Source organism: Atractosteus spatula, chromosome 12 (assembly GCF_055471065.1).
Source record: "Atractosteus spatula isolate fAtrSpa1 chromosome 12, fAtrSpa1.hap1, whole genome shotgun sequence".
Classification (NCBI taxonomy): domain Eukaryota; kingdom Metazoa; phylum Chordata; class Actinopteri; order Semionotiformes; family Lepisosteidae; genus Atractosteus; species Atractosteus spatula.
Window position 1 is genome coordinate 37,177,137 of NC_142717.1, and position 27,746 is coordinate 37,204,882.

At 37.7% G+C, this 27,746-nt stretch overlaps 1 protein-coding gene across 1 annotated transcript; it reads left to right on the plus strand.

Moving 5' to 3' along the window:
* dpys (dihydropyrimidinase) lies at nt 1-27,613 on the plus strand. The gene is made up of 10 exons (XM_088929118.1): nt 1-893; nt 4,026-4,184; nt 5,170-5,349; nt 9,043-9,232; nt 12,319-12,475; nt 13,414-13,555; nt 16,444-16,586; nt 20,896-21,103; nt 24,413-24,536; nt 25,187-27,613. The coding sequence occupies exons 1-10, from the start codon at nt 642-644 to the stop codon at nt 25,273-25,275; spliced, it is 1,644 nt and encodes a 547-aa protein (XP_088785244.1). The 5' UTR covers nt 1-641; the 3' UTR covers nt 25,276-27,613.
* The last annotated feature ends 133 nt before the right edge of the window (nt 27,614-27,746 follow it).

The following is a 27,746-nucleotide window of genomic DNA, read 5'->3' on the forward strand; positions in this document are numbered from 1 at the left end:
ATTCACGATGTATTTTGTACACAAAGCAAGTGTTTTCGTAACTCTAAGAGGTTTCGTGAAAGCGCTACAGGCGTGCCAAAATTGTTTTTGAACTTCAAGCTAACTTTACCCCGGCGTTGAACCATGATCCACCTTTTGACAGGGGGCGGATAGTTGGAACTTTGCAGATCGGAGTATTTCAAGGTTTTTGGTCGCTGTGGACTGTTTACATAATCGAGGTTAGCCAGAATTTTTAAAGACAGCTTCCAGGGTATCAAGGTATTGCACATTGCTCCAAGCACCTAAATGGACCCACCTGAAATTAAAAAAATACCGTACTGAGATAAAGAAGAACGAGTGCCGCGGTTATCTTGGCTGTATGCTGTTAAGTAATTATTTGTAGAACACAAAATTGAATTGTAATTTAAAAAAATTAAAATAAGTATTATTTGCTTTGGTATTAGTTAGCTGGATTATAAATCCATGCACGCTTTTGTAAAGTGAAGTAAAAAAAGTTTTATTTTTGCTTAAACAAGCGACGCTACCAAGAGGACTGCATAAATCGATCATAATTTAAGCGATTCCTAAAACGCCGAAAATATATCCGTATATATTTCTGATATTAGAAGGTATTTTTTTGGACTCTTGATTTTACAACCAAAATGGGAAGTCAAAACAAAATTCTTATAAAGGGGGGGAAAATTGTCAATGAGGATTGTTCTCAAATCAATGACGTCTACATTGAAGACGGTATAATTAAAGAAGTTGGTTTAAACCTGCAAGTACCGGGTGGAGTAAAAGTGATCGACGCTAAAGACAAACTTGTAATACCGGGAGGAATTGATACCCACACTCATATGGAATTTGTTTTTATGGGCACCCAAGCAGTAGACGATTTCTACATTGGAACAAAGGTATTATTATTATTATTATTATTATTATTATTATTATTAATTATTATTATTATGTTTTTCAGTGACAAAGCCTGCTTCCCACTGACTCCATTTTCACTGATATAAAGACCGAACATGTCCTGGTTTTTGACAATGTTTTTCTGAGGCCGTTGTAATACCCCGAATCACCCCCAGATTAGATTAATCTTACTTTTTATAGTGTGCCTCAGTTTTTTTCCTCGATTTTACTCAGAAGGGTCATATTTCTGTATGAAATGATTTGAAAATTTTAAGACAGGACAATCTTGCCATAGCTTTCAAAGAACAGAAGGGTAATACACACAGCCTTTAAAAAGAAGAAATGAATGTTTGAAGTAACCTTGGAGAGATGTACAGTAAGTAATATATTTAAAAGAAATGTGCTAACAGAACTATACATACTTCAGAGATGCTACTGGAGGCTTTCAGAGTTCACCAGTGGTACATTTCAGTGTTTGTGAAGTCACTCAGATGTTGAACTTGGAAGTATTTATTATACTGTACTTCACTAATGATTTGTTATTTAATTCCTTCTCCTTTCCTAGAACACTGCCTCTCTTTTTTTGGCACACTGCAAATTGATCAGACATGAACATATCTCAAACATGGACATGTATTTTCTGATAAATTAGCAGACATTTATTCCCAAACAACCCAGCTGTTTAGATTTCAGAAACAGAACATATCTTGAAATCTCACTATCCTGGAGTCATTTTGAACAGTTGAACGCAACTTCTCACGGTTCACCCAAAGACCAGCTAGAAATGACTGAAACATCAGTCACTGACCGTACTGTGAATAGGTTTCAGCTGCACCTTTCAATCACTAAACATCGTGCGACATTCATCACAGGCATCAGACAGAGGAATGGGCTGTACCATGTTACAGATCTGGTTTCTCTGTCGATGATTGTAGACTGACAGGCTGTATGCCACACACTGTATGGCATGTCATTCACTCAAAGCTTTAAAATCTCATTACAGCAGATTTTTGTTACTGTGCTTGCAGAATTCTTGATAATTGTTTTCCGATGTAAGTTGTCAAGGTTTTGCAATAGCTATTCAAATAGCTAGTTTATAAAAAAAAATAATGTTGGCATATATTTTAGAAAGACCCTCAAAATAGGTTGATAAAAGGCTAATGTTTAATAATTAAAAATGTTAAAACTGTAACAGTAAGAATAGATGCAAAAATAGATACCATGGCTCAGAAAATACTCAACTGTGAAAGTGTGGTTCAGATCGCTGAACAAGGCAAATAATGACCTTTTGTCTGTGGTTATATCCTCACGATATATGAGATAAATGAAGATAACTGATTAAAAGACTTATAGATTAGTAAGAAAATTGAAATTTGGGCTACTAAATGTTACTGGCTAAAATAGTATGTCATTTAGCTGTCCAGACAAAACCTCAAAATGAAAAACTTGGAAAAAAGCTGGAATAAAGGTCCTTACAGTTTTCTGTATTCAATAAAGAGAGATAAGCCATTTGATATGTGTTAACTTGTGCTTGTCCCCATGTTAGTGTTGGTCAAAGTATTTCACTGATGACTATAAAATCGCAACTGGTCCTCACCAGCCTTTAGACAGAACTGTAAATATATGCCAATATGACATTTTACCTTGTTGATAACGTTTTAAATGTATTGTTCTCCGAAATCAGATATTCAAAAATGAACCTTATAGTTCATACATTTCCATAATTTAAATCAACATTTATTCCTTTGTCACATATAGCTTAATTCTTATTTTTGCTTAAATCTGTATTTTCCAGTGAATATAATACATCCAAATGTAATACATTGTCTTGTCAGTTAAGAAAAAGTTGAAAACCAGTAGCCCTTAAAGGGAATTTGGTTGCACTCTCCTCTGCCTAAGCGTTTGGACTTCAATCCTCTGAGAATATACAGTATATAGTAATGTAACAAGTTATAGACAAACTGTGATTAAATCCTTGTCTCACTATTGGAACAATGTGAAACACCCATAAGGGTAAAAAACCTGAGCTGTACCATGTTTTGTATTTGCAGGTCAAGGAGGAAGCAACAATTATAAATATAACTTCTTAATGTACCATTCATTAGGCTTTTATTTAATTATTTTAGAGCCAACCGTACAGTATCTACTGAAAAGTATTGAAAATACAACAAACGAGTACTGGAACTAATAGAATTTATTGAATCTGTAATGCTTCTTAGTGTATAAGAAAAGCAAAGTTAATTTAATAATGTAAATTGAAAATAGTTTTTATTGATTCTTTGATAAGCTTCTACATTGGAAAAATGTAAATGAGTTTTTCTGTTTAGTGCTGATTGTTCACTTACTGTGTCTGAAACAGACACTATCCATCTATTTTCTATCTGCTTTATTCTCTTCTGCTTTAAAGGGATGCCAGAGCCTATCCCAGCAAGCACTGGGATAAGGCAGATTTCACCCTGGGCGGGACGCCTGTCCATCACAGGGCAGACACACAGGCACGCACACACGCACACCAGGGCCAGTCCTTCCAGAAACCACTTGACCTATCATTATGTTTCTTTGGACTGTGGAAGGAAACCAGAGCACCCAGTGTAAACCCACACAAACACAGGAAGAACACATGGACTCCATGCTGATAGCACCCTGGGTCTGGAATTGAACCCAGGGCTCCAACACTGGGAGGCAGCAATGCTAACCACTGCATAACCATGCCACCCTTAAGGGGTAAGATAAGATCACTTTATTGGCCATATACAATTTCTTGTATTAGGAATTTGTCTTTTCGCATACCCCAGCTTGCTCTCCATGAGACACACAGACAGGGAGAGAAGCTTGGGGTCAGAGCGCAGGGTCAGCCATTTATACGGCGCCCCTGGAGCAGTTGGGGTTAAAGGGCCCAATGGAGTAGGATATGAACCTGCAACCTTCCAGCCACAGGCACAGATCCTTAGCCACAGAGCCACCGCACCACCCCGTCATCCACTTTTATTAAAAAATGAACTGTGTAATGGAAGCTGTAGCACAAATTGTGATTGACATTGAATCATCAAACATCAAAACTACCAGGAGTTAAAAAAAATCAGAGCCTCTGACGAATCCAGGTGACTTATTTGCAGCTGTGTTTTTGCTTGCAGGCTGCTGTGGCTGGAGGCACTACAATGATCCTGGACTTTGTCATTCCTCAGAAAGGGTCCTCTCTTTTGGAGGCCTATGACAATTGGAGGAGTTTAGCAGATCCCAAAGTTTGTTGTGACTACTCCTTTCATGTTGCTGTCACATGGTGGAGTGAACAGGTATTTCAATGGATTTAACAAAGTCTGTAGCATATCTATATATCTATTTATTATATATCTATATACTATTACTATATCTTAGTCAACAGGTGTGGGAGACAGAAAACATGTATTTTGTTCTGGATTTTGACAAAGAAGTTTTACTATTCTGTTCTTGATAGTGCAACACACTGTCTGGATTTTTTTCTGAAATTTCTTTGTATCTTGCCACGTTTGTGCAAACTGTTAGGGTAATGTTTTAGCACCAGCTGTTTTCTGAAAAATTAGGTCCTCTTAATGGCTACGATCACAGAAACTCAGACCTTCTGTTTAGCTGAATATGTAATTCCTATATGCAAGAATGTTCTGTGACACTTGAGCACTGACATACTGTACATTCTAGTGATCTATAAATTAACTTCTTGTTCATTGGTCCTTGAAACTGTGCTCTACTCTGTTTTTTTCAAAGAAGTACTTTGTTCCAGATGCCTCACGAAAGGCAAATGTTTTTATTTTCATACTGTATACCAATAGATTTTTATCTAAGAAAAGTCATTATTGCTGCAGACTTTTATGCTGTACTGAAGTTGTTTTAGCCTTAGAATAAGTATATTATGTAATGCCTAAGGAGCAATGTACAGTACTGTATGACAGATTTTGTTAATGTACATACAAACATAACTGAATGCCTAGAAAATGTGACTAGAGCTAGGCTAAGCAAAATGATTGAGTTTATTGCTATAACCCTGGTTTAGTATATATTCTGAATGATTAGCCTTTCCCGACTTAAACATTTGTGCTTTTATAGAAACAAATGTAGGATTTATATTTCCTAGCTTAAAAAGTATTTAAAAATAAACTAAAGCTAAAACAACTAAATTGTAATCAGATTAGAGTTGAGCATGAGTCTAATGTCTATGGTGGCTGTAAAAGTGTTTGCTTTAGGTTGAAAAAAATCAATTTCCTACATAAGAACTACACCAGTTTTATTTGTATTTCACCATAGGTTAAAAAGGAAATGGAGACACTGGTCCAAGAAAAAGGCATCAATTCGTTCAAAATGTTTATGGCTTATAAGGACGTGTTCATGCTGTCTGATCATGAACTTTATGCTGCTTTTTCACAATGTAAAGAGCTTGGAGCCATTGCTCAGGTGCATGCAGAAAATGGAGATCTGATAGCAGAGGTAAGCAGTTTCCTTTGTTCCTGTCGTAACCTGGAATACAAATGATGTATTTATTAAATATTTCTAATCAAACCATGAATGCTCAGAATTAACCCTTTAACCAGTCATGATGGAAATTTACAAGTTTAACATAAGTCGTGAACCATATAAATGATTTTCTCTTGCCGGGTATCTTAACTTTTCTCATCATTTTGTGAGTGCATATAATAATGAGTATTTTCTGTTATGGTAAATAGTCCTTCAGCAATGTCTTTATTTTGCTTGCATCACATAATACACTGTATATAACCATCACCATACTTAATAAACTTGTTTAATGCAATAGTGTAAAATAGCAGCATGTGCTTTTTCCTAAAACTGAATTAGCACTTAGCAAGTCAAAAGAGGAACTGTCAAAGATAGACTCTGTCTTCAGCACAAGAGGAATTCATCAGACTAGATCAATTTATGTAGTGAATTCATTGATTGCATAAGGACTGATTGACATCAGACATAAAGTGTGCACATTGTTTAACATGCTTGTTTATGTGCTTTTTTTTATGCTGAAGATGTGCCTGGTGTTGCAGTGAGGTTGCTATTTCTAGACTGGTTAGTCTTGCTCAGAATAAATACATAATAATGGTCCATTTATTATGAATAAGGATTACAAGCATTCTTCCATTGAAAATTTCAGACCTTATAAAGAGTGTAATGATCATTTTAGAATTCTGGGAAAAAGCATGGAGATGAAATGTATATACAGTAATATCCATGTGAGTCCCCTACGATTTGGACACACTATTTATAGTTGTGTTAATTCTTGAAGCAACATGGTACTGTATGTCATTAAAACAACACAGTCGCCAAGTTAAAGTCTAGAACAGTAGGTGGTCTAATTCCAAACAGGTGTCAAAACATTTAATGCCACCGATCACAGTTCTAGATTGAACTACAGGCTTTGAGGCTTTGTTGTCACAGTAGTGACAGTAAGTAGTAGTGAGCAGTGACTGGAATGTGGCGAATACTCCAAATGCATACCTGGAACTGCAACACTTTACCATACAGATGTATTTAAGTTTTTTTCTGTATTCAGTTATAAGTTTTTTTCTCTGTTGAATTGTGAGACACAAAAAGTGTGATTTAGAAACCACTTGAAGGGTGAACATTTTGACTTCTACCTACTGTCTGATAAATACAAATTCCAAGTTGATAGGTTCCAGTCAGCACTATCCAAATATTTCAACTATGTATGTGTTTCTTTCAGCTGTGTATTTCACGCGAGAAGCCTAGGCTAGTAGAGTACAGGGAATGGGCTCCCAGACTGCACGGGGAACTCTTGAGTGAGCGATCGTGGTCTTTGAGGATCGGCTGTCTCAGCTGCCAAAGGATGCCCAAAAACATGCATGCCCCTGACTCACTGAGAGGTGCTGCCTCATGACTGGGCACTAAGCCCTTAGGGGTGAAGATGGAAGGAAGGTTCCAGGATAACGAGATACTACTACTGGGATCAGCATGGGAGCAAAGCTGACTGGGAGAGAGTCGCATCTAGGGGCACTGCTTCACAACCGGGAGCTGAGCCCTTAGAGGGTGGGAGGAAGAGGAGATTATCAGAAGGAATCCCCTGACTCGAAGAGAGTCACTTCGAGAGGCACTGGGAGCTCAGGCCCTGAAAAAAGGGGACTGAAAAAGGAGGGGAATTCAAGGAGATGAGCGAGTAAATTGATGAGAGTTGGAAAGCACTAGTGATAGTGTGGCCAGGGGTCCCCTCTGACAGTGCAGTGAGGGTTGAGGTGATGCTGCCAACCTGAGGTCAGGGAAGAGAAAGAGGTGGAGAGAATTTGAGAGAACTCGAAACTCTAGACCAGGGGTTGGAAGCCCTTCAGAAGGTGCGTGCCAAGCGTTAGTCATACACTTTTTTTTTTACAGATTTGCGTGCCATTAATATATTTTTTTTTACTTCAACAATAGCTCTACTTACATTGTTTAAATAAAAATATTAAAATATCATTGTATTTAAAATTAATGTGCAGGTCTTGCCATTTACTGTGATCCCTGCCCTTGCTTTCCCTTGTTGAGCTCTCCCATCACAGGCTCCTTGCAGAGTTGGGAACTGCCTGTGTCAAGGCAGAGAGTGCAACAAGAAGCTTAACAGTTTTCTCTTCTGTAGTCATCACATTATTAAGCTTATCATTCAGTATCTTGACACAGGGATTATCCTGATGACTAATACAATGAAATCTTACCGTGGGGTGGCCAATGTGATGCACAATGTCGTTTACGAATCCCTTGTTTTCCAACCATGGTAGTTGTCAGAGAAAACATTTTCTTAATTCCTCTTTTGTCAAAATGATTAATAATTAATAATTAATTAATACATCTTCGCCAGTAGCTGTGCCATCTATAGGTTTTAGGCGGCACAGTTCTCGATTTACATTTGTGTTACAGTATCTCGCAGGAATTGCTAATCGCGGTACGACGTAGTTTACAGTACTGTATATCCACGCACTCGGAGCACACATAGCATGGTCTTTTTGTTAAGCAAATGCATATTCAGCTCACCAAAAAGGACTGAAATCAGCGAACATCTAACTTAGCTTTCTTAACAGCTGCCATTTTGTCCAAAATATCTGACTTTGTGTCAAAAACACACAATATGCTCTTTGAATCTTAGCCAGGTCCAGACTGAAGCATTATATAGTAATTGTAGTAAAAATGTGACGGTCAAAATATCAACATATATTTAAGTTAATTTTTTTTTAAATTTACCATCAATGAATTGTCATTTGGCACCCTGTATGAGATACGGATGGTATGAAACCCTACGTAATGTACTATATACTGTATGTAAACTGCTTAACGCGGAGTTGTCCCACATCTGCAAGTATTTCGTCTGGTTAATTGCTATAGCAATACCAGTAATACAATATGCTCAACACTAGGGGGAACCAAAATTGTAATAGTAAAAATATACATCTATTTTGGACTAAAAGATTTTAGGCTAACAAAAATTACAGTAACTAGGACAAGTTATACTTTATGTAAAATTCTTATTGCATTTGCTTTCCTTGTGGGTAATTTGCAACATTAAATTAATACATCATATCATATCCTGAAGCAAAATATTAGCTATTTGTTGCTTGTATACACTATATATTCATTGCACATCTTAGTGACATCAGTATGCATATTTTTTTGCTTGTTTTCTTTAGTCTGTAAAAATGTACCTCAGCTTTACGTGGATGAAGCAGTTGCTGGCAATCAGGATCATACCAGAAATGACTGACCTCTAGATTCGCATTGCTTGTTTAGCCTCATGCTGCACACACTCAGTTTTGTGATACAGTGCGCAAAAGCAGTAACAAAAAATAACATGCCGTTGTGAATTCTCAGGTTGACAGTACTCAGTTTGTGTCCCTGTGGTAAATGTGTCTTTTCTTTAAAATGTGCATTTTCAATTTTAATTGTCAGAGAGACACCTTCCCTAAACCCTTTCAAATCTAGACTTAAAACCTTCTTAGAAGGGCCTTTACTTAACTGGTTCTGTTACTGTGCCCCCTTTCTCCTACTGTATTCAGTACCCCAATCTACTGTTTCCTCTAATTGTGTATTTCCATTGTGTTTATCTTGTGAATTTTTTTTTTTTCATTTTTCCCATTGCAGGTTTGAGAAGTCACCTTTAAATGCTGTATATAAAATGTATTCTTATTATTTTAGGAGGCCAAGAAGATGCTGGCACTGGGCATCAGAGGCCCAGAAGGACACGAGCTCTGCCGCCCTGAGGAGGTGGAGGCTGAAGCCACACAACGGGCCATTACCATCGCACACTCAGTCAACTGCCCCTTGTACGTGGTTCATGTGATGAGCAAGTCCGCTGCGAAAGTGGTTGCTAATGCGCGCAGACAAGGTAAAGGTCTTTACAAGAACTTGAAAGAGCAAGTGCCTGTAGAGTTAACAACATTCTTTAAGGGGTTAATACATTTAGTTAAACTAGAACAATTACCTTATTTTTCATTAAGAACCATATACTGTCACGATTATAGTCCCCCCTCCTTAAGGGTGCTCCAGCCCTTTCTCTAAGACTTTATTCTCTGCACCTGTTCCCTATTCCCAGCCCACCTTAAAAGCCAGGCGCTGACGCTCATCCGGGCTCTGCATCTGATTTCCATATCGTGCGAGTCCGGGACCTGGAAGCGCCTGGTCCCGTTAAGGTTTTAACCTCTGTTCCCGTTCCTGTTCCCCGTCCGCCGGTTCCGACCCGGCCTTCGTGGTTTTTAACTTGTTCTGATGGATCTCCTGGTTTTGGACTTACCCTTGCGTTTTGGATTATCCCTAAGGACTACTCTCTCGGATTGTTCGCCTCGGCCACACCTTCCCCCGTGCACCAGCGCACCTTGGACACGCCCCCCTGTCTTCAGCCCCGTATTCCTGCATGACGTTTCCCTAGTGTTCCCCCCACTCCGTCGGACTGTGTCGTCCGCATAGGGTTCGGAAAGAACTGTTCGTTACAGAATGCAGAGCCAACACCTGGACCCCGCGGACGGCACCCTGGCAGCCTGGATTCCATCGGGTTTTTTTTCTCCCCTTTTTTTTTTCTTAGGGCTTCGGAGCCGCCCTGAAAAGGAGGGGCGTACTGTCACGATTATAGTCCCCCCTCCTTAAGGGTGCTCCAGCCCTTTCTCTAAGACTTTATTCTCTGCACCTGTTCCCTATTCCCAGCCCACCTTAAAAGCCAGGCGCTGACGCTCATCCGGGCTCTGCATCTGATTTCCATATCGTGCGAGTCCGGGACCTGGAAGCGCCTGGTCCCGTTAAGGTTTTAACCTCTGTTCCCGTTCCTGTTCCCCGTCCGCCGGTTCCGACCCGGCCTTCGTGGTTTTTAACTTGTTCTGATGGATCTCCTGGTTTTGGACTTACCCTTGCGTTTTGGATTATCCCTAAGGACTACTCTCTCGGATTGTTCGCCTCGGCCACACCTTCCCCCGTGCACCAGCGCACCTTGGACACGCCCCCCTGTCTTCAGCCCCGTATTCCTGCATGACGTTTCCCTAGTGTTCCCCCCACTCCGTCGGACTGTGTCGTCCGCATAGGGTTCGGAAAGAACTGTTCGTTACATATACAATATCCAGATTTATACTCAACTTCAACTTAAATCGCTGGATAGCCCACTGCCAGTAATCAGTACTAGCTTAGAAACAGCAGGAAGCAGTACAGTTTAAAGTAATTGTTGGTATTTATGTTGTTATAGTATTGATTACTTTCAATGGGCCATCTGGCTATTCAAGGTGAAGCTGAAAAACAGATAATCATTTCTTAGTCTGTCACAGACGACATAGTTCACTGCAGGCTGTAGTGGTGCGGTTGAAAGATTCTGAGTGGATAATCAAGGCTGAAATGCAGAAGAATCTTGAATTCCATTGGGTCAATCAAACTGTAAAAACACTATGCAAACAGAAAGAGTTATCAGCTCATTTGGCTAAACTCATTCCTCAGCCATGGTCCAGTGCTGGAGCAGGTGTAATGAGATTAATGATTTATTTTATGTGGCAAATTTCAGTCTGCTTAAAAAAATAATGGACAATGCATATTGTTCTAGAGGAATCTGTTACAGTTTTTTGTAAGGGGAGCCAGAGCCTATCCACGATGAAGACAAGTCCATCGCAGGGCACACACAGACACACACACTCACACCAGAAGCCAGTTAACTTACCAGTATGTCTTTGGACTGTGGGTGGAAACTGGAGCACCTGGAGGAAACCTACTGTATGTGAATGCAGGGAGAACATACTGTACAAACTCCATGCAGTCCAGTAACTGAACCCTGGGCTCCAGGCCTACAAGGCAGCAGTGCTAACCACTTTGCCACCATGCTTTCCCCTTATGAACCTTAGAACTGTATTGACAGTTCAACTGCATTCATGCTGTTTTGTACATCATTCATGGAGTTTTATCTTTGTCTGGTCTGTTTGCCCGTTTCATCTGCTGATTTCTGCTGCCTGTTTCTTGGGCATCCTCTGCTGTCTGACAGTCTAGGGGAATGTGGGCTGTACCTTATGTTAGAGACAGAGAGAATCTGTGCACAGTGCCCTCAGAAAATGGCATAAAAATGATATACTCGTGCCTACTGGCAGAGGCTAGTGGCAAGATATGAATAATTCATGCTATTAATATGTACTTAATATTCCTAGTTAGACTTTGTTTAGAACAGTGTGTACAATTTTGGTCAAGATATTACAACAAAGATTTTAATACTCTGGAATCAGTCCAGAGAAGAACCGCCCGATATATTCCTGGGGTGAAAGGAATATCCTATTCTGACAAGGTAAAGACGCAGATTTTTTTAAGTTTAAAAGTTTTGAACAGAGAAGACAATGTGGAGATCTCGTTTGTGTATTTAAAATGAATTTAACACTGAAAGACAGTGACGAAGTCTACCATTGGACAAAAAAGTGAGACGCAAACCAGAGGACACAACTGGAAACTATGGTGAAGTGCATTTATAATGGAGAACAGGAGGCATTTTTTTACACTAAGCGTTATGGGAGTCTGGAATAGCCATGATGTTCTGATACACTGGCTTCTTTCATTAAAACAGCTGGATTTAAATAATGAAGTGAAACAAATGGGCTGAATTGTGATAGAGATGTTTAATAAATAGAACATTATGCCAGCACTATAACAGGTTAACAGATTTCTATTTCCAACCATTTTTATTGAACATTTTCATGCAGTGCCTAATTTCTCAGGCTTTGTGATCCCTCACATAATCATATTGAGGGTGAGAATCAGTTAACCGTGTAGGCCTAACTGATGGACAGGATTCATAAGCTTGCGTTTGCTCTATCTAAGATCTGAAATGACTCTCTGAAAATTAAGGTTTCAAATATTCACCAAGCTAAAAAAAAACCTTCCTATTGCAATTGGATGAAAAAGTTGTTCCTCTTTTTTTTTCCACTGCTGATGATGAATGCTGTGCTGTGTCATGTTTGACAGGAAGGATCGTGTTTGGAGAGCCAATCGCTGCAGGCCTGGGCACAGACGGCACTCATTACTGGAACCAGGACTGGGCTCATGCAGCGGGCTTTGTTATGGGCCCTCCACTGAGACCGGATCCAACTACACCCGGATACCTCATGGACCTCCTCGCCAAGTTAGGGGCTGACGTGCTTACATCTTGACTCTGGAACAGTGGGGTTTTTCACCCCACCTTTAACAGGAATCTGTGTGCTCAGTTACAGTAACTGAGTTATGAATCAATCACGCTAACAATCAGTCCTGACTTTTAGAAACATCAGATAAAGTAGCTGTTGCTCGCATTAGAAGTACTGTTTCATACATGCTAGACTAGATCATGAAATGAACAACTAGTGCTTAATACCTGGCTGAAAAGAAGCCTGCTGAAGAAGGCTCTGCATCAAAAACAGTTTTTCTGTTTACTTTTCACTTGAGATCATCAGTCTACCCTATCATTTTTTTTCCTTATACCAGCATGTCCATAAACATGCTTATCTTGAGAAAGCATCTGCACGACAACATCCAGATTCAAACGATGGTTCAACACTAACAATGCTCCAATTTTTGGAGCTGGGAATTTTACTGGAGCAGTTTCTGAGGTTTGAAGGTCCCCAACCTTACAGGTTACAGGTGTAACACCTTTTTTCAGATATTTTAAATATATTTGAAACCAATTAACCTCAGTGAAATTTAGCCTTTTACACTTTCTGCTCTCCCCACTATGTAAACGTTATCATGACAGCTTGTGAAAGTTGCCAACAGTTAAGGTTTCAGTGCTGGTGTTGAAAAGTGGCCGGAGAGTTTGAGATTGTCCGGACAATTTTTGCTGAATATCCTGAGTATCTTCTAATATTGGCTCCTATAGTAAATAGGGATGGTGTGACTTTCTGGAATCTGTTTCAACATAATTAATTTGTGGTATATCCTTTTACCCTATGGTACTTCTTCTTTGAACAAACTCTTTATACACATATACGGCTACATCACAGTTATTTTGATTTTCTGCAAGTAAAATGATTCCTGTAGTTTTGTTTTTTGAATGTGTGAAGAACCTGTTGTTTCTTTCTCTTATAGCGATGACCTAAGTGTGACTGGCACAGACAACTGCACCTTCAATATCTGCCAGAAAGCACTGGGAAAAGATGACTTCACCAAAATCCCTAACGGAGTGAACGGGGTGGAAGACCGTATGTCAGTTATATGGGAAAATGGCGTGGTAAGATGTATTTGCGCCAGAAATAACACTTCAAATTTTTTAATTCTGTCAATGCTATTCTAAGAGTAATAATTTAATTATTAATAATACTCCCTTCTAAGAGTGTATTATTAAACAATGGTTCTTCAGAGCAGCAAGGCACATTCATTCCCTTTGTGAAGATTCTCCTTACTTTTAAGGGTTAATGGTAAAATGTTATTTCAGTAGTCTGACAAATTGAGGTGTTTTCATATGTTGCGTGACTGTATTTGAGGTAGTGTTAGTCCTTTTGTTAACTGTTTTTTTGAGAACAGAAAAGGGGAAGTGGTTAAGGGGATGTGTAAGGCACATTGTTATTGTGGGAATTTAGTCATATTCATCAGTTAAATATGCATGTGGTATTTTTATCTTTCTAAGTGTCTTGCAACCTGAGCAATGCTATCAATGCAAATTAACATTTTCAGTTAATATTTTCAGATACTGATTGACTCAGATTTTTCCTGATTTAGTTTATTTTGTTTTTCATTAAAATTACTCTGACTAGAGAGCTGCAGACAGATTTCTTATCATCTCAGCAATGAAGGCTCTGTTTTACATCAACAGTTTGCTGGGAACATAACTTTCTTATTGTACTAAGTAGTTTAAATAGCCTTGAAGCTAAAATGCATCCTCAAACTTTCTCCTATATGCTAGCTTTGTTTCACAAAAAACACCCAATAATTACATGAGTTTATTGAGTATTTAGGTATAGTGAGATTTGGCTTAATCCATTAGGTTGAGTGCCAGGCCCATGGCCCTAAACAAGGAGGCTGTGACTCCCGTTCAGAGTGAAGGGTCAACCAAGGGGTGTCAATAAAGTTGAAGATGTGGAGGAGGAGGAAATGACGTTAGGAATTACTATGATTTAGAATAGGATGACAGTAACTTGGTGGTCATCATCCTTCCTAATATTCAGTTAAAGAACTCTATTTAAAAGATATAGCAATGCAATATGTCCTTTTCTAACCTGCAAAATGTGAATGAATAAATAAATAGGAAAAGCTACTACACCTAACCCTAAAGGCAGCAAAATAGCATACAGCATTTCCTGTCAAATACATTATTCTCTTTTTCACTGTAGTAAAAGGGGTTTTAATTCATGCCAGCATGGCCTAGGACACACACAACAAGGAGTGTTCAAGGAAAATAAGGTTTAGGAAAAACAAGAAGTGCAGAATATTCAGACTTTGTTGTTACCCAGTTGCATTCTGTGAAAAGTAAATTAACTGGTAAACTAGTTTAAAAAGGGGAAAGGTTTGTATAATGTACAGTATATATAAAAAAGTTTAGTTATAATCAGTTACTGAATATGCAACAAGGTAGTTTTCTTACATTTATTTAGTGATCTTCTTTTGTTAAAAGGAGTATCCATTATTTTATTAAATAATTACCACAATACCATACTTTAAATGTTGGAGAAGCTAAACTTCCTAAAATGTGGCTTCAACACTGGTGGTTAATAAATTATTTCATATAATTTAAGTCCTACTGTAGATTCATTTTTTGTAGCAGGTTTTATACTGGAAAATGTTACTCCTAGGAGTGTTGAAGTCCCCTGTGGCTTTCTGGAGTAGTGGGCTTGGCTGCTGTTTGTATGTGCTGTGCAGGAAAGCATGTGGGGAAGAGGAGATGAAATCCCAGGTCTCCCTGACTTGCTGTGTTAGATATAAACTATATTAATCAAGATAAAATAGATCTTACAATATACTGTGAAACATCAGAGTATTTGTTAGGGTGAATGCAAAAGAAAGGAATATCTTTGAGAGCAGACTGGTCAAGAAAGCTGGGCTGATGAATGGTATTTTGCTCAAACTTTGCTTAAAAACATAATGAAGTAACTGTATCACTTTAATTAATTTTACATTTAGAGAAGAGTTAAAGAGTTATTTTTAAATATAAATAGTACATACTGTATGATTGTTAACAGTGTAGAAACAGGAAGAGCTGACTATTTGGTGAATTCCAATCCTACCATTTCACATACAGGACAAATTTAAATCTTTGTCCAGAAGGGGGCAATGATTTAATTTAAAACCTGATTTATGTTAATTTAAAGCAAAGAAGTACAACAGCCTTTTTCCCCTAAAAATTTCAGCTAAATGGACTCTTTTCAAAGAATCACGCTTTGAATTGTGTATTTTAAACCTTTTGGTGGTAGATTTCAGACAGAGAGAGCTGTTATTTCCAGTGTTCAGACTTGATGGAGAGAGCTTTCTTTATGTACAGTAAGTAGACCCTTAAAACACATTCCAGTGAGATTAACTCAAGAAATGCTTTCATAGAGTAATACTAGAATGTTGAAAATAACAAGTATGCTAAAATAAAGTGTACAAAACGGTTTGCTCTATCTGATTTTATGGATGTTTAGAATAGTAGTTTATTATATTTAGAGAAGTGATATTTATAATTCTTCTTTAAATGGTGTGGAATTAAATCAGAAAGTCAATTTACAGTGCAAAAGGAACCTTTGTTTTTAAAAACAACTTTCTGTTAAAAATAAAAAAAAATGTTTTTCCTTATATCATTGTTGATTACAACTAGCTTAATATATTTTATTTAAAGAAATAAAAAATGCTGAAGATTACACCATTAATACACAGTAAAAGCATACTGTATGGCATCATAGTTTTTTAAAATGTTCAGAATGATTTCTGTGCCACACTGAAAGTACTTACTGGTATTAAATTGAAATACCTTAACAGACTGGATGCATAGTTTAAAATTGTTTTTAGACAGCAAAACGTAAAGAGCTCCAACTGTAACTGCATAGCTTTGAAACACTGACCTTTTGTGCAGTAATCCATTGCAATGTAATACGAATTCAAAGATATTCAAACTCCCCATATACTGTGTTTCATTTCTTTCCTCAGCATGCTGGTAAAATGGATGAAAACCGATTTGTAGCTGTCACCAGCACCAATGCAGCAAAGATTTTTAACCTTTATCCCAGAAAAGGCAGAATTGCCAAAGGCTCTGATGCTGATGTGGTGGTGTGGGACCCAACTGCTAAAAGGTAATATGCAGCAGTTTTTTTTAAGTCATTTTGTTTTGACAAAATTTAAGAAGAAATTTTGTTGAATATTTAATTGGATTTTCCGTCTTGACACTACAATACTGAGTGGGTCGTATTAGGCCTTAAGCTCTTATTATAAATACTTATTGGTCAATCACAATATTTTATTATGTTTAGAATAATTTGTTCAAGTCTATGTACAACATGGCTAAACCTTGGACCTTCTTTGAGTGAACAATTTGTTAGTAATTGTAGTATTTCTAGTAGTTGTGTAAATGTATGTTTACATTTTTATCATTTGTGCCTTAATAGGCTACTTCATACTTACTAACATACTTACATACTAACTGATCAATTCAGTACTTGATTGTTTGATTAGGAAAGAAGGCTTCCTTTCACTTTGGATGTACTCAGCTAATTAATGTTAATGCAAAACCAAGTGAAGTTGTAATGAAGATTTTTGTTTGCTTAAAGATAGACAGAGTCTAATGCATTATTAGAGCAGAGAGTGTTTGTCCTGCTTATCTTAATATTTTAAAATTGATATTCGGTCTAGACATTCACAGTAGGGTACACTAAAACCCAAAATACAATGTTAAGGCATGCAAAATCTGTGGAACACATCATTTCATTGCACAGAAGCAGACTAAATAAAGTTATTTAAATGCTAAACAGTAGAGGGTGCCCACAGCTTGAATAATGCAGCACTGCTCACTGCTGTGTCTAATGGTGATTGGGACTGGATTTAGGATATATAAAGGTTCATTTAAAGCAAAATACAATTTCTGTAAATATGTTTAAATTATGATTTTTTGGATTAATGCAAGAAACTTTAATTCCTATCTGGTTATTCCTGTCAGTGTAATCCAAGAAAAAAGAAAAAGATTCACATATGTGGTTAGCTTCTGCATGATTTATTAATAAATGACATTTTTAATTATTTATAATAGTATAATGACAGCTTGGAGTCATATGTTTAAGAAAACACTTTCTGTTTTTATGCTCATGTGTATGAGGCATACTTGCAGAATATGAACAAGATGTTTCTATGTTGGGCTCACTTGGTTGGATTGTTGCTTATGCTAACCTAACACAAACACAACACCAATTCAGACTTTTATTTTACAGGATTCACTTTAATTCAGATCACTAAACTTCTTGCAGCTTTGCATGTTTGTTCAGTTTTCAATCATAAAGGAGAAAATGCTTTGACAGGTTTGACATTTGTCGGCAGCCCAGTGAGGCAGTGCGAGGTTGGAATGGATTTACAGGGAGTGAAAGAACATTAAATGATTAGGGAATAAGTTCATAAAAAATATTAAAAAATATTTGTTCATCCCATGTGACATCAGGTGAAAAATATGTTGCCACTCTGAGTCAATAGTGACAGGAAAATCATTAAATGTTTCTGACCTGTCAGTATAGACTTACTTTCGCATTACGTTCTAGCAGAGATTTTAAAATATTTATGATCTCTTTGTTTGACATGCAGTAATGAATGTTGACAAAGTGTCCAAAGCTCATGACAGAAACAAGGCTAGTGCCATCCAATTCTAACCATTCCTTTAAGCTATTTACTGTACCTCATGTACACACATGCAAACAGAACAGTTCAGTCAAATTCGGTAAATTCGCTAATGTTTTTTTTTTGTATTGCAACCATTGCAAACAATGCAAAAAAGCTGTTCTGAGTGTTGGAAGTTAACATACCCGATTTATGTAATACAGGCTGCGCTGCTTGTTTTCCTATAGAATCTGGGCTAGATCCCTGAAGGCAAAGGAGAAATTGCTGATGCATAGCAGGGGGCAAGAAACCTGGAAAACTCAAAGCAAATCAAGTTATCATTAATATGATTTGAGTTCTTGTGTAAGCATGGCTTACAGGCATTCCATTTGAATATTTTGTGATTTTTTTATGTGTGTTCCGGCAATAACGAGTGCTCTTTTTCTATTACTCAGCCTCACCTAATTCAATTTTTTGCCAGTATCTGTGGTTTGAGGTAAAAACTGGATGTCTGTCAGGCTTTTTAGTTTTAGTAGCGAATGTTATCATTGCGTTCTTACAGTATACCTACAGCAAGGATTACAGCCAGTTTAATTAAAGTTATAATGAATTCTTTGAGTCAATTACCATTTATGTTGAATTTGTATGCAATTTTTCCCATCGCCATTTATTTTGCCTTTTAAGTCTTTTAAACAATAACTGGACTGAAACAACCTTTTGCACAATTGCTATATTAGTCTTCCTGTAATAAATTTGCTTATGCCTTTTGGAAAGGTTACTGATAGAATATAATAGTTGGAGTTATTTATTATCATTGGTGTTTTGTTAGGAATGCTAAGAAAATAATTATTTTTACAAAAAACACCCAACCATTTAACTGCCCAACTGACTTTTTCGGGGTTTTTACCTACCTTAATCTGTCAAACATGTTTGGGATGGATTTGAAGTGTCAGTGTATTACAAATTAATCTGTAATACAGATTAAGTCTGTAAGTCTTTCAATTTATAGACTTAAGAGTTCAAAGCACAATTCTGCTGTACACAAAACAGCTTTGCTGCTGTACCACATCAGAAATGAGAAAGCCAACCAGATTTTGCAAAGACATGATTTTATATACATATTAAATACATTAAAAATATGTTGAAGTAGTTCAGGTGGGTAGCCGAAACGTTGTGTTTTCTTTCTTCTCTTTTCAGCATAAAATAAACCTATTACATTACAAATATACTGCATAATATTAAGAAAATGTAATTAATTAGTATATTCAGGGACCTGATCATTTAATACGGACATAAAGAAGGCACTTTTATGCCTAGAACAAGCTACACAGCCATATTGTTAAAGCTGGTATTCTGACTTATTTCAGGAGACTGTTGAATGAGATCATTGGATCAATTAGCTATGAACAACCAAACAGGCTAAAGTGGCTGAATATTATATATTCAGTATATATTTTTTACATTACTGTATATTTATCATATATAAGAGTATATAAATATACATAGCATATGTTTATATATTTAATTCAAATGATTGCTGCTGCAGAAGCTTTTAAGCTGAGATGATGGACAATATATTGTATGGAGCAATTTAAAGTTTTTTAAAATGATTGTGTCATTACTGTATGTAAATGAATCCTATATTCTTAAACAGATCTGAAAAATACATTTAACCTGGGAACAGCTGATGGAACATCAGAAAGGTTTATTGATCCTCTGGGAAAATTACATTTTAGTGATTTCAGCAGTGTGCTAGAACATATCAGAATGTTTATGGACATCTGTAGGCCTTTAAAATCCATGGAAAGTGTTAAAATTTTGAATATGAGTTCATGATGCAAAACAATAGTTTGAGGCTGTTTTTTTTTCTATTTCTGTATACATGCCAGATCTGGGATCTAAAATTAAAAAAAGATAAAAAGAATTATGGGCTACTACTGTTGCTAATTAATTCCTTCCATTTATACAGTACCATGCTTTTCATTCCAAAGAATCTCAAAGGTGTTGACTTATAGAAGACCCAGCTCATCTATCACTGCAGTGCAGCGCCCATCTGGGTGATGTTTGGTAGACTTTATGCCCTAGTAGCCCCACTACACAACAGCTCAGGTGGAGAACAGAGATAATGTTTTCCCCGTTGAATTAATAGGATTGTTAGGAAGGTCAAACTATACACAACAAGAGTGGACTTTAGCCGGGACACCAGGGTTAACATCCATTCTCTTGAATTCAGATTGAAATTTTATTTTCTGCTATGAAGATTTAACAGAAGATTTCTTGTCCCAAGCATGCAGTATTAAAATAAAGGAGAGTATATTGAAGACATTAAAAACACAAAAGATGTGATTGGTTCAAATAGCTGTTGTGGTTTTAATGCCCCAATATATTTCAACATCAAACCTCAACACACAAAATCTTTGTCTTTCTATAATTTTGCAGGCGATTGTTGTTTGTGACCAATCTTTATGATTTCTAACTTGCTTCGTGCAATTCAGGACTCCAGTACAATGCAGGGCATCCTTATGATTTCCTTTTACAGAATCATATAGTTTCATAGTATGAGCAATAAAGAAACAACCTATGGGTGTGAATTCAAAAGCTTTTAAGCAGATTTGTGGGTTCGAAACATTTAAAATCTAAGAACGAACTTCTTCATCAGCAGATAAGGTTAATGTAATTTGTTTCTGTTTGTACTGTTTATATGTATGTACTGTACAGTTTGCTTTTAAATATATTTTTCCCATTCAGAATAATATTGATAGAACATCAAAACTGATATGCGTCCTAATAGATTTCCATTTTCAGGACGATTTCTGCAAAAACCCATCACCATGCAGTGGATTATAACATCTTTGAAGGCATGGTGTGCCATGGACTGCCAGTGGTGACAATCTCCAGGGGGAAGGTGGTCTATGAGCATGGGGTCTTGCAGGCCGTCCGTGGAGAAGGGAAGTTCATTCCTTGCAGGCCCTTCCCTGACTATGTCTACAAACGTGTGAAACAGAGAGACCAGGTGAGACCCAGGGCATGCTTTTATCATCTTATCAGAATTTCTGCTAATTCGTACGGAGGTAGGGGTTGCTATCTCTGATACATGTGGATTGTTATCAGTTCACAGCAGCGCTCGTTCTCTGTGATCTGTATTCTGTCTGTGGCCGTTAATTCTGCGATTTCACCACCAGTTCATTAACTAATACGTGTTTCATTGCAGTGAATATCGTTGTGTTTTTACTGATGTTCCCTTCTAAAATTAGATCAGAGCACTTGCATCTGAGAGCATTCTCAAGAGACATACAGTTTAAAGGAAAATGAGAAAATTCCATCAATTGTCTGAGAGGTTTTATTTCTAAAAATATATTTTTTGCTTTAAAAATAACATTCTAGATTGTTCATTCTTCCCTTTTTTTCTGTCTTTCTTTTCTACCTGTTTTCCATCTAAAGGTATAATGTTGACTTGAATAGATAAGAAGATCAAATTGAGAGAAAAATAGTTCTTGAGTGACACAGGAAAATAAATTTTGACAGTTTTGTTTTTGAAAGTTCCTCATGGATCCAGTCTTATGAATCATTTTATTATTCACATAGATTTGCCATAATGCCTTGTACTTGCATAAGAAACATTTTGAGACCAGAAAACAAATCAGCAGTTATTTATATAGTGCTGAAAAGGAACTTGCAAAGTGCGAGAAACAATGCAAAGAAAAGAAAGACCGATTGTAACAGAAAATGCAGTTGTGCGAAATACAATGACACCAGCAGCAGTGATAACAGTGGGCTGGTTCAACACTGCCCTTCTGTGGCACAGCTCCCGCTGCATCACAGTGTCGCAGTTCTAGTGGCCAGTGGCCACGCCTCCACTCTGCCTTGACTACCATGAAGACAGCTAATGCACAGCACCTGACTGTTGTGCGAATTCTCATGGCAGCAGATGCTCTGGGGTATTTAACGCGGGATTGACGTTCTTCACACTGTACTACTGAGCCACCTTCTGGCATCCCAGCGGAGTCCGTCCTTTTCTTGGTTTCCCATTCTCTTGCCCTCTGTCTGGGAGTCTGCCCGCTGCTGTGCTGCCCAGGGCTTCTCCAGGCTGCTGTCCGTGATTTGGAGGTCGGGACCCTGCCATGGACCCAGATCTCAACAGACAGCTCTCTCAGCCCGGTCTGTGGCTCGTCTCCACCCTGACGGCCCGCAATGGTCTGGGCTGAAGGAAAAGACTCCCCAAGGAGCATGCGCTCGTTTCAGCTCGGGACAGACGCGAATTGTGGATGACTGTCTCGACTGGCTTTGGTGCCAGACCACTCCTCCCTGCACTGCAACCTGGAACAAAGCTCTCCCTGTTCCCTGCGCTTTCCAGTTCCTGCATCTTGGGCGATCCTGTTGGATTGCCCTTCAACCCGAGGCAGCCACTGCTCCTGGAGTCTGGGCACAGATCCCTGGACAGTCTCACTTCAGGCTTGCACTGTGCCAGCCTGTGTTGGCCGTGAGGTGCAGTGAGCCATCCACCCCCCCCGCCCCCCTCCCAGGCTGTGACACCCTAACCTTTGGGTCCATTACATAATTTAGTGTCTGTCCTGGTTCCTTAGTAGTACAGTACGTAGGATCTCCATAAGAGAAATAAACAGAGATATGGACCACAAAATTGTTTGTCCTGAAGAGAACAGATGGTTGAAGCAGGCAGGCCTGCCAGGAGAGAGTTACTGTACTGCTGTCTAGACAGACGCAGTGCCTCAACTAAAGACTAAGAAGAATCTGTAGTGACAAAAAGAACAGGTTTTGGAAATATTATCCAGACCCAAACAAAAAGATAGCACCAGGGAAGGAGATTTATCTTGATAAGAGTAAGAGAAAGTGGCATCGAGAATAACATTAAAGTTCAAACAAAACCGAGCTAGAAATATTAATTTGTATACTTTTATAGCACATTTCTGGACACTCCACTTTTAATCACAGGTAATGAGGACTCCCTTCCACCACCAATGTGTAGCCCATGCCTCAGTGATGCAACGTCTGCTATAGTGTTCACAGTACACTCACCACACACCAGCTATCAGTGAGGAGAAGAAAAACAGAGTGATGATGCCATTTCATAAATAGGAATTATTAGCAGGCCAAGACTGGTAAAGGCCAATGGGAAAATTGGCCAGGACACTGTGGTAACATCTCTACTCTTTTCAAGAAACACCCTGGGATTTTTAATGACCACAGAGTGTCAGGACCTCGGTTTTAAGTCTCATCTAAAGGACGGCACCTTTTTACAGTACAGTGTCCCTAGGTCACTATACTAGGGCATTAGGACCACACAGACAGCACGGTGAGCACCCCCTACTGGCCTCATTAACACTTCTTCCAGCAGCAACCTTAGTTTTTCCCAGGGAGGTCTCCCATTGAGTTACTGGGTAGGATCACACCAGCTTAGCTTCAGTTCTGAGTTGCATGTGATATACTAGCTGCTGGCAAGTTAGAAGAGGACAGATGTATAATGATGAACAGGAGCCTTGGTTTGGCAAGATTTAGTGTGAGAAAGAGTGGAGAGTCATAAGAAAGCTGCTTGAGTAGTGGTGCGGCCTTCATTAATTCAGAATGCAAAGAGACAGAGGGAAGAGAAAAGAAGGAAAGCAGACAGATCCAAGGACCTTCTGGATGGAAGTGAATGGAAGCCAAGACACAAAACCTAATCTTCTCTTATAATGAAGTACTGTACCAAGCGAGACCAGACGTAACAAGAGAACTAAAAAATCAGACATAATCTGACAAAAGTGGATCGTAGGGAATAAGGAGAAGAAATGATACAGAGTGCAGCAGCTAATCTCTTTCACCGAAGAGTTAACTTGGGCACAATCCTTCATTTCCATCAGAATTTAAAAAACAGAAAATGAGGCATTTTGCCAATAACTGGAGGTCCAGCACTTTTTATTTACAGTATAACAGATTGTGAGAGTAACAGTGGCTAATACATTTAATGGACTCTCAAATCAGATTCAGGAGTAAGGCTTACAAGCATATTGCATACAAATATTCAAATATCGACTGCAGATACTATAGATACAAACCTCTTAGTTTGGCATTACTGTCTCATTTAATAATTCCATTTGGCTAGAAATGCAAATGAGTCATCTAAACAAAAAAGTTATTTTCTGCATCTAAAATTGATTTGCTTTCCTCTATTTCATACTGAGACCTTTTTGATCCACCTTCTTTCAGTGAGCAGAGTTACTTGTGAATCTACATTTTGTTTACAGGTCATGCTTTTCTTGTTGTTGCTAAAATAGAGTACATTGAATTTCAGTTAACTTAACCACTTGCGTTTTTCCTTGACTTTCAGGTGGCACTGCCCAAGGCTGTAGAGAGAGACCCTTATGATGGGGAGGTTATCTCAGTGACTTCACAGAATAAGAGTCCCAGACATGCAGGGAGAGACCTACACCAAGCCACATTCACATTTGCAGGTAGTTGTGTTCTCTTCACAGAATGATTAGGCCGCGAGACCTTTTGAGTTTCTGAGAAACATTTTATTGAACTTACTACACTACAGCCTCCTGCATTTCTTGCACAAATCCAAGAAACAAAATGAAAGATCTGAACCTTGAACCCCCAAGGTTGGTCCTTATTTCTGTATATTTACGACCTAATACATAAGTAGAAAGCCTTCATCTTTGGGGTAAAGTTGCCCCAAATCAAAGTACAAATGCAAGGAATCCCAAAATTATTTAAAAGAATATTGTTTCCTCAAATATTTTTATAAACGTGCTTGTGGAAATGTAGACATGACTGACCCCATCTTAAATCATTATAGATAAGACCACTTGCTACAGTATAATGAGTTACTGTATTATTCAAGAATTGTAGAACACATACAGTCCATACAGGAATAGTCGACAGCCGTGTTTTTGTATACGTTTAAATTGTGGTATCTGAGCTGACCACTTTTTTATACTGTATAATGAGCCAATGAAATTGTGGATGTAAGATATATCTCCTCTGCTTCAACAGTTGAAATGAATGAGACAGTTAGCAAAACAAATAATCAAATCTACCACACAGTGTGCATCTTTTAAAACGTTATTTCACGCTGCTCTTTCTTTTAATGTTTGACCAGGTGATGTGGCTGGAAGTGGCTCCAGTCCCCCACAATCATCAAAACGCGTGTTGGCGCCCCCTGGTGGAAAGTCCAGCATTGCTTTCTGAACAATGAAGGTGTTGGAGGAGTGTCCCAATACCATCGACTATGAATACCTGCTTTCATGAATGTAAATGAATTAGAATAGAGGTACCTAATCCTGCTCCGGGCACCCCATGTACCTGCTGGTTTTTCTCCCACATGAGCTTCTAATTAAATAATTAGTCCTTAGCAGAAAGCTAGGCTCTTTGAGACGCTGCTATTAAAGACTATCTTAAATGTGCTTTATTATTACCTAATAATAGTACAGGTTTAATCGAAATTGTTGTTTTCAGTTTATAAACACATATGAGACAATTGCATTTAACTACTGCGTTTCTGAAATACCTTAGTATCTCCAGCCCTTGAATAAGAAAAAAAAAACTTGCAAAGTTTCTAAACCAGCAAAGTTGTGGTTCAGTTAAGGATTGGTTTAAGTAAAGAGCTCAGCTGTAATAAAAACCAGGAGGTGGGAGTCCTCGTGACCAAGAAAGGGAAGCCTTTCTTAGAACACTGAGTACTCGTGTGATTGAAACAAAAATGGATTTTTTGAGACTTTTGATGAACCTCACAGACAATAATCATTGAAACTTTTAATGAATATTTTATGAGATCTCTTATAAATGTTATCTGTAATTTTTAAAACTATTTCTTGTACAGTATTTACCTACTATACTTTAAACACACTGTATCAAATATACAGTATAATTAACCCCTTAATTGAAGTATAATTTTAAAATAGTTGTTGCATGTGATTGTACAGTGTAAAACCAAAGATACCTAAATGTTTTCAATAGACTCTACAAACTAATTAACAGTACGGTTAATAAATCCCCATGACATGCACAGGAATTTATGGGAGAAAACAAAATGTAACTATGAAGTAATATATTATGATTCGCACACAATACTAATAAAGGCTGCATAAATCAGCTATTTAAAATATAAATTGAAACAGAGTTATGTCACTTGTTTCTGTAAAAAAGTAAGAACATAAGACAAAGTGACAAACAAAAGGAGGACATTAGGATATCCAGCTTTGCTAAGAGCTAATTTCAGAATACCATCCATGTGTTATTTGAAGGAAGCCAGGGTATCAGCTTTGACTGCATACTGTAGTTCAGGACTTCTCTAGATTAAGCAATGTGCAGTAATCTTTATTAGTGTCTAGGCAGTTTGGGATTTCTGATTGGAAATGAAACTCAAGTGGCTAAATACAACATTCCTGTCAGTACAATACTGACTGATCTGTTAGAAAAATCAGAATTCCTACCATTAGAAAGCTGCAGACAGATTACTTTGAAGGAAACTGCAAACTGCTTCTCTGACATGACTTGTCTGAGTGTCAGCATTTTTCCAAAGTAAATCTGAAACAGTAATGTCCATTGGTCAGAGCAGTCTGGGGAATTGGTAAAGGACTTTTGTTTGCAGTGATATTTACATAGGGTCTAAAATGAGAATTTATAACCCAAATAATCGTTTGTATTTTTTTACTGTTACTGTATGCTGTACATAGCAAGTAAATAAGATTTTACTTCCCAAATACTAAGCTCTAAGAGTTCAAGGTTTTAATGAATTTATTTTAATTAGAACTAGCTTTGTCACTTATATTTCTTATTGTTATTAGGTGAAGCCAAATCAGTACAGTTTTAATAGTTTTCTAGTATTCCAAATATTTACAGTATTTCTGTTTTGAGCTCAAAAGTTTACAATTGAAAGTTTGTTTATTATTTAGATTTTTCTGTAAGTATTGTACAATGTTCCACTGGAACATATTCAGAATATTATTTACACCATGATACGAAAAATGCTGCTCTTCAGTAACCAGTCTAGAGAAGAGCATACAATACAGTACATTCCTGGGCCCATTTAAAAATCCTACAGTGACTTCCTAAAACAACTGAATCTTTAAGTCTTGTAGAGAGAACATTATGAGGGGATTTAATTTAGGTGTTCAAAAACCTCAAAAGCATTGACAAAGTCACCACAGCGGACTTCTTCAAAATCAACAGAGAATCATAAACCACAGGCTACAAGTTTAAACTAAGGGGAAGTTCATTAAAAACCGAGAACAGAAGGCGCTCTTTTACACAAACGGTTGTGGTAGTCTGAAACAAGTTATCCAGCCATGTTTTTGGACATACCCTAGGTTCCATCAAGAAACGGCTTGATGAGTGTTACAGATCAATGAACTACTAAAAATCAAATGAGCTAGTCTGGCCCAACGAATTCTTATTTACAATTATTATATTGTTATGATGCAACATGCTGAATGTCATTTATAGGCCTTGTTGAACTACAGTATACATTTATCTACTCTAATGAAGCTGTTTCTGTATTTCAATAAAGTGTTAAAAACACTTAAAATGATGCCATTTTTGTTTTTCTCTAAAAGTGTTTTTTGAGGTTTTGGTCCACAGGCCATTTCAGATTGAATTCAAGTTAATCGGGATTTTATGGGTCAAGAGCAGAATCTGAGTCATAGCTAGCCCACTCATCT

Excerpts from the sequence above, each read along its gene's own strand:
- dpys (XM_088929118.1), top strand. The coding sequence starts at position 642 with ATGGGAAGTCAAAACAAAATTCTTATAAAGGGGGGGAAAATTGTCAAT. Across the intron at positions 894-4,025 it reads ATTTCTACATTGGAACAAAG|GCTGCTGTGGCTGGAGGCAC; the intron begins GTATTATTATTA and ends TTTTGCTTGCAG. Across the intron at positions 4,185-5,169 it reads TCACATGGTGGAGTGAACAG|GTTAAAAAGGAAATGGAGAC; the intron begins GTATTTCAATGG and ends ATTTCACCATAG.